At 43.1% G+C, this 7,821-nt stretch overlaps 1 protein-coding gene across 2 annotated transcripts; it reads left to right on the top strand.

The window, feature by feature from the left end:
• Positions 1-3,718: 3,718 nt before the first annotated feature.
• Positions 3,719-6,042, top strand: LOC115145839 (uncharacterized). 2 transcript variants are annotated; one of them, XM_029687388.2, is made up of 2 exons: positions 3,719-4,324; positions 5,153-6,042. In XM_029687388.2, exons 1-2 carry the CDS (start codon positions 3,782-3,784, stop codon positions 5,393-5,395), a joined length of 786 nt encoding a protein of 261 aa, XP_029543248.2. In that variant the 5' UTR covers positions 3,719-3,781; the 3' UTR covers positions 5,396-6,042. The 2 variants fall into 2 exon arrangements, with proteins under 2 accessions (XP_029543248.2, XP_029543251.2); XM_029687391.2 differs by having other exon boundaries at positions 3,722-4,294.
• The last annotated feature ends 1,779 nt before the right edge of the window (positions 6,043-7,821 follow it).

Below are 7,821 nucleotides of genomic sequence, written 5' to 3'. Positions count from 1 at the left end.
CGCACACGGGGAGAGACTGATTTACCACAACGTTTAAGTGCATGCAATGTATTATTATATGTGACTAGGTGCAAGGTAAGGTCCATTGACATACATTTGAATCTTGCCTTCAAAGTAACCTGAAACACGATTGTGCACGCACAGTACTCTACAGTAAAGCTAATGCAGACATGAAAACCCACATAGTCCTGAGCAGGGTTCTTATGACAATTTTCAATGTGGTTTCCTCAGCCTGATGAACCCTTCCATGGTCGTCCCTCCCTCTCACCTCTTACCTAGGCAACAATCAGTCCATTGCATAAGTCTATGTGAATAATCAATCTGTCACAGTCGCAGACTAGCCACCACATCTTCAAAAAGTAGTGAAGAGGCAGCCTCTTGTGTCTGTGTATGTCTATACAGTGCTTGACAGACCAAAATCAGTGTTGATACTCATTTTCGGTGCAGGTAATGTTCATATTTAGGTGCTGGAGCGCCACAATACCTTTGAGCAAATATTATGTAAGAGGAACAGGAGCTCAAGCAGTGGAAAATTTGAGGTCCTGGTTCTCAGCTCTGGTGAGCTCCCCAAGTCAAGCACTGTATGTGTGTGTGTGTGTGTGTGTGTGTCCTTGCTTATGCAACAGTGTGTTATGAACATGACTATATGCATGTAAATCTTGATGGAGCAAACACATTTTTTTTTAGATGCCTGCAAAGCCAATACACAGTGCTAAACAATACATTAATTGCACTATAACAGCGACAAGCGGTGCCCACAAACTGTTAGGGCCTACACAAAGCTGTCCCAACAGCAGAGCTTTCTTTCCAGTAAAATGGAGTGAATCCTTACCACCGCTACACCTGGCTATCAGCGGAGCCTTGTCTGGCAGAGAAACAATTCATTCAGCCTCATTTACAACCTTTAAAAAAAACATAGCTGATATGGCTGACCATATCTCCCTGGCATATTGCATCATTTTTGCAGCAGCAGCAGCAGCATATAAGACATTTTTGGACTCACCTTGTTGTGCGGCAGTCCTCCGTTTGGCATATTTTTTTCATCAAAGAAAAAGATTTAGAATTCTGGATGACCGTTCAAAGTCTGACTTCTGGTTAGCCACTGTCACCAATTCCTTCCAAACAATTCATTGTTGAATTTGCAAATTTCCAAAATGTTGTGTAATGTTTGTGTCCAAAGGATGATTTTATTTACCTTTATTTAAGGCAAGTCAGTTAAGAACAAATTCTTATTTTCAATGACAGCCTAGGAACAGTGGGTTAACTGCCTGTTCAGGGGCAGAACGACAGATTTGTACCTTGTCAGCTCGGGGATTTGAACTTGCAACCTTCCGGTTACTAGTCCAATGCTCTAACCACTAGGGTACCCTGCCGCCCCAATGAACACCGATACATTTTATCTATATTTTCTCTTCATATGACAAGGATTAAAAAGGACTTGCCAGTAGACTTGATTCATGAGTCATGCTGATGACTGCTAGTTAAGATTGTGAAAGTATGATGTTGACATCATCAGTCCAATCAAAGCTACTGTACATATAACGAGATTTGATGTCACTTCTGTGGCCAATGACCTTGATCCTTCTTGGAAGGGCACTTCTAATCTAAGTATATGGCAGGACACCGGAGGGCTCACATTCCTAATGTCTCCCCTTACTAAAGGCGGGTAACGTAGTGTCCCATGAGTGACAAAACACTGAGCTAATCACAGTGCAATGCTCCTATTTTCTGCTGGCCTGCCCCAACACCACAGATAGCACTGAGCTAGGCTGAAACCCCTGCATTTTGGAGATGCCTGTTTGTATTCGGCTTTAATAACTCAATGAGACATATATACACTGCTCAAAAAAATAAAGGGAACACTTAAAGAACACAATGTAACTCCAAGTCAATCACACTTCTGTGAAATCAAACTGTCCACTTAGGAAGCAACACTGATTGACAATAAATTTCACATGCTGTTGTGCAAATGGAATAGACAACAGGTGGAAATTATAGGCAATTAGCAAGACACCCCCAATAAAGGAGTGGTTCTGCAGGGGGTGAACACAGACCACTTCTCAGTTCCTATGCTTCCTGGCTGATGTTTTGGTCACTTTTGAATGCTGGCAGTGCTTTCACTCTAGTGGTAGCATGAGACGGAGTCTACAACCCACACAAGTGGCTCAGGTAGTGCAGCTCATCCAGGATGGCACATCAATGCAAGCTGTGGCAAGAAGGTTTGCTGTGTCTGTCAGCGTAGTGTCCAGAGCATGGAGGCGCTACCAGGAGACAGGCCAGTAAATCAGGAGACATGGAGGAGGCCGTAGGAGGGCAACAACCCAGCAGCAGGACCGCTACCTCCGCCTTTGTGCAAGGAGGAGCAGGAGGAGCACTGCCCGAGCCCTGCAAAATGACCTCCAACAGGCCACAAATGTGCATGTGTCTGCTCAAACGGTCAGAAACAGACTCCATGAGGGTGGTATGAAGGCCCGACGTCCACAGGTGGGGGTTGTGCTTACAGCCCAACACCGTGCAGGACGTTTGGCATTTGCCAGAGAACACCAAGATTGGCATATTTGCCACTGGTGCCCTGTGCTCTTCACAGATGAAAGCAGGTTCACACTGAGCACGTGACAGACGTGACAGAGTCTGGAGACGCCGTGGAGAACATTCTGCTGCCTGCAACATCCTCCAGCATGACCGGTTTGGCGGTGGGTCAGTCATGGTGTGGGGTGGCATTTCTTTGGGGGGCCGCACAGCCCTCCATGTGCTCGCCAGAGGTAGCCTGGCTGCCATTAGGTACCGAGATGAGATCCTCAGACCCCTTGTGAGACCATATGCTGGTGCGGTTGGCCCTGGGTTCCTCCTATTGCAAGACAATGCTAGACCTCATGTGGCTGGAGTGTGTCAGCAGTTCCTGCAAGAGGAAGGCATTGATGCTATGGACTGGCTGCCCGTTCCCCAGACCTGAATCCAATTGAGCACATCTGGGACATCATGTCTCGCTCCATCCACCAACACCACGTTGCACCACAGACTGTCCAGGAGTTGGCGGATGCTTTAGTCCAGGTCTGGGAGGAGATCCCTCAGGAGACCATCCGCCATCTCATCAGGAGCATGCCCAGGCGTTGTAGGGAGGTCATACAGGCACGTGGAGGCCACACAAACTACTGAGCCTCATTTGGACTTGTTTTAAGGACATTACATCAAAGTTGGATCAGCCTGTAGTGTGGTTTTCCACTTTAATTTTGAGTGTGACTCCAAATCCAGACCTCCATGGGTTGATAAATTTGATTTCCATTGATAATTTTTGTGTGATTTTGTTGTCAGCACATTCAACTATGTAAAGAAAAAAGTATTTAATAAGAATATTTCATTCATTCAGATCTAGGATGTGTTATTTTAGTGTTCCCTTTATTTTTTTGAGCAGTGTATTTTTTAAATTGTTTGCAAACTGATACGTGACACGTATTAATACCAAAATAACATGCAAAACAGGCAAGATACATTTTACATTTTTATTTTATTTTTTATTTTTTGTTTCAGAAAATGTGGGCCTCTGCCCCACCTGCCCTAAATTACGGGTTTCCACTGACTTTATGGTGGTTGGTGTTATTAGCAACCTACTTGTTTGAAAAAGTAAAAATGGTTTGTATATTGGTTTTACTACTCTACTTTAATGCCTGAATATCACTTCCCCATTCTCCCTGTATCTGTCTCTCTCTCTTTAGTCTTTTTGCTCAGTTTGACTCTCTCTGTCTCTCCAATCCCCCTTCTATTTCTATCCGTACAGTTCAAGATGGTGCGGTCTGTCGAAGAACGTAGGCAGCTAAGCACCATACAAGACTTTAAGGACAATGGCTTCGGCCAGCCTCCCCCACGACATGGACTCAGGCTCCTCTACTGGTTCGCCACTGAATGCGTGGAGTTCAATCAACACGGCAACATGCTGTTACTGTTCAATCCTGTTGAAAAGGACTTCGGCTTCCACTACTTTGGCAACTTTGAGAAGATTCTCCCGGACCTCAAGGGCCGCAGGGAACACTACTTCGGGGTGGGCAACCTGACCTATCCCAAAGCCGAGGAACTACCGAACTACGTGAGAGAGTACTCCCAGAGCCAATGCAACAAGGACCGCATCATCATAAGGCAGAAGCAGGGGAACGTGCAGGACGTGATGGCCATCTATGTCATCGAGCACAAGCAGGGCGGCCACCTGGGGGAGTTTGACGCCAAAAGCACCCGCCTTGTAAATCCGGATTTGATACGGATGATTCGGGATGCTGAGCTTGAGAAATTCCTGGACCAGACGGTGAGAGAGCGCCTCCTCAAAACTTTCAAGGTCTTCATCTTGTTTGTGGTCTTCCTGGTGATCGATTCTATAATTTTGAGCATATTAGGGGAGTTGTAGAGAGAGGAGTCCGATGTTAGCCATTGTGCTTTTATAGGTTAAGTCCAGGGGAGCAACTTTCACTGGGCACATTCTGAAATGGCATTTTTGCCCCCCCTCCCCTTTAAGAGAATGCGGACGCCTCCGAGTGTCGGGTAGGCTGTTCGGAGTGTTTATACAACTGGATAAAATATATATATAATTATGTCCCCCTCACTTCTAAAACCAAAGTTGCGGGACTGGTTAAGTCCATAGGTAATTTGCCAAAGTGTTTTGGTTGCTTAGGTCATATAGCCTAGTAAATAAAATAGTTGTATTATTTTTATAAATAGTAAAATAGTTATGTTACAAATGGTATGTTATTAGGCCTATTTGTAATAGATGATACATTATCTGTTTAAAAACATGAATTTACATGAATGACACCTTTCTTTCTGTGATTATTTTGAGTACAAATCAAAGAAGAAAGGAAGACAAAAGAGCCAACATGTCTTGTCGTTGTTTCAGGTAGTCTGGTGGTAGCCTAGTGGTTAGAGCGTTGGGCCAGTAATGCTGGATCAAATCCCCGAGCTGTGAAGGTCAAAATATGTCAATCTGAGCAAGGCAGTTAACCCACTGTTCCCTGGATGCCATGGATGTTGATTATGGCAGCCACCCACACCTCTCAGATTCAGAGGGATTGGGTTAAATGTGGAAGACACATTTCAGTTGAATGCATTCAGATGTACAACTCCCTACATTATAGCAAAAAATGTAATCTCTCTTGTTGTTTATTTATAGCAAAAAATGGATGTCATCTCGTTGGAGTTTGACTCCACACACTCAAAACGATCTCGTCCAGACCAGACAACTTGGGACAATTCGGTCCGGACCCTTTTGGATCCGGAGCAGGACGCGACCATGTCCCCGCCGGGACTATCGCTGAGAAAACGGTGTTCCAGATCCTGCAAAGTCTTTAGCGTCATCCTAGTGGTTTCCCTGGTCATCACTTTGACCGTTTTGGCAATTTTAGGGAAGTTGTAGAAATAGTAGGCATTGTAGCCCTTGTGCTGCTGTGTGTCCATCAGGGTTGGGGTCAGGAAGTAAACTGAAATTCAAATGGACATTTTTCTTAGTGGAAAAGCTTTAAGAAATGACTGAATTGAAATGAAATTGACCCCAACCCTGAGGTCCATCGATCATTTCTCAGGGGTAAATGAAATATTATTATGTTTCATGATTATTTTAACTCAATTCTTATAGCACATCACTCTTGTATTTGTCTTTCTGCACTCGCACTTGTTTTTCTCACAGGCACGGATTTTCCTTGCAATGACTGTGATATGTGGTTGTCTTTACCTTCCTTAGTTGAATGTGTAGCAATATTGATGTTACTCATATTGATGTTACACAGGAAACGGAAACCAGTTGTTGCTTACTTTATTAATGTGCTGGTTGACAACATGCCTCGTAAAGTTTGCTTAACTATATATCTTTGTCTGTCGTGACTACAACACAAAGCATATTGAAACAGGATGCATTGACTGTAAGTCACTTTGGATAAGAGTGTCGGCTAAATGACTAAAATGTGAAATGTAATGTTACCTTCTTTATCTTTTTTTTTATCAATAAGATATTATCAGATTTTTTATGTGACGATTTAGAATAAAATGCAAAGAAGACAAGTTTAATCATTTTGTCTTTATTTCAACTGGAACAGGTAGGTGTGATTTACGGATTCTTACTGAGAGTTATCATGACTTGAGTGACACACACACACACAGTCTCTCTCTCTCACACACACACACACACACACACACACACATAAATATCGTTGATCATAAATAAGAATCTGTAAACCAGAACTACAATAATTGGAGCTACTCTAAAGAGTCCAAAGACATGGAAGATTCCGTAGGGTGCTAGTTATGAAGTTGGGAGATTGGGAACCTGACTGGCCAAGTGAAAACCAACTCCATAAAATTGCTAGGTGGCTAGTAGTATCACAGAGAAACAACAACAAAAAAGGAGCAATTTAAACTATATATACAGTATCAGTCAGAAGTTGACACACCTACATATTCAAGGTCCCTTTTTTATTTTTACTATTTTCTACACGGTTGAAGACATCAAATTTATGAAATAGCACATCATGTAGTAACCAAATCAAAATATATCTTCTATTTTAGATTCTTCAAAGTAGCCACCCTTTGCCTTGATGACAGCTTTGCACGCTCTTGGCATTCTCTCAACCAGCTTCTTGAGGAATGATTTTCCAACAGTCTTGAAGGAGTTCTCACATATGTTGAGCACTTGTTGGCTGCTTTTCCTTCACCTTGCAGTCCAACTCATTCCAAACCATCTCGATTGGGTTGAGGTTGGGTGATTGTGGAGGCAGCAGTCTCCACACAGTCTCCTCTGAACAGTTGATGTTGAGATGTGTCTGTTACTTGAACTCTGTGAAGCATTTATTTGGGCTGCAATCTGAGGTGCAGTTAACTCTAATGAACTTATCCTCTGCAGCAGAGGTAACTCTGGGTCTTCCTTTCCTGTGGCGGTCCTCACTCACTCCCTGAACTTGCTTCCCGACTCTCAACGCACATCGTGACATACTTGTTTCTTTTTTGAAGAAATATTGATTCTTGTACTAATATCATGTTGACATAATTTTCTGCTGAACTGGTTCTTAGGTTCTGGAGAGGAGGAGAACCTTATAATGCCGGTGGGGACGAGGATTCTGTGGTCTTCAACAGGTTTATTGATCTGTCTGTGCCCTTGCCTAGGGAATGACCAGCTGTCACGACTTCAGCCGAAGTCGTTCCCTCTCCCTGTTCGTTCGGCGGTCGACATCACCGGCTTTCTAGCCACGGCCGATCCACTTTTCATTTTCCATTTGTTCTGTCTTTGTCTTATCACACCTGGCTTCACTCACCAATCACTTGTTAATGATTTAACCCTCTGTTCCCCATGTGGTATTCGTGAGTGATTGTTATTTGTTACGTGGACGATTGTCAGGCGTTGCACTTTTGTTTTAGACCGTGTTTTTGGCACTTATGTGCTGTCATTTGGTAACCGGTATTAAAGTGCCCCTGTTTATTATACTCAGCTCTCCTGCACTTGACTTTGCCTCCCATATACACGCATTACACCAGCCTTGCTCAGGGACACTCAAGGGGTATGTGAGAGCACACCTAAAGTGTCATAACATAATGAATTACGTCCACAATGGGAGAATAATATCTGAATTCCATTTTGAGTTAGAAGTTGTACTGTCACAAATGATTGTTGTAGTGTAATTTAAATAAATTACAGTATAACATTAGTTCTAAATAGCAATGATTGTAGTTATAATTTGTAATGAATGAATTTATATAGTATAGAGTTGCTTATACAGAACCATTGTATTATAAAAGTGCCACTCTGATCTGAAAGCTAATGTAGTGAAGTGACATGCAGGGTCAAATCTAATC

Source organism: Oncorhynchus nerka, linkage group LG18 (genome assembly GCF_034236695.1).
Source record: "Oncorhynchus nerka isolate Pitt River linkage group LG18, Oner_Uvic_2.0, whole genome shotgun sequence".
Classification (NCBI taxonomy): domain Eukaryota; kingdom Metazoa; phylum Chordata; class Actinopteri; order Salmoniformes; family Salmonidae; genus Oncorhynchus; species Oncorhynchus nerka.
Note: the sequence above shows the minus strand (reverse complement) of the source record. Positions and strands in the feature narration are given on the sequence as shown.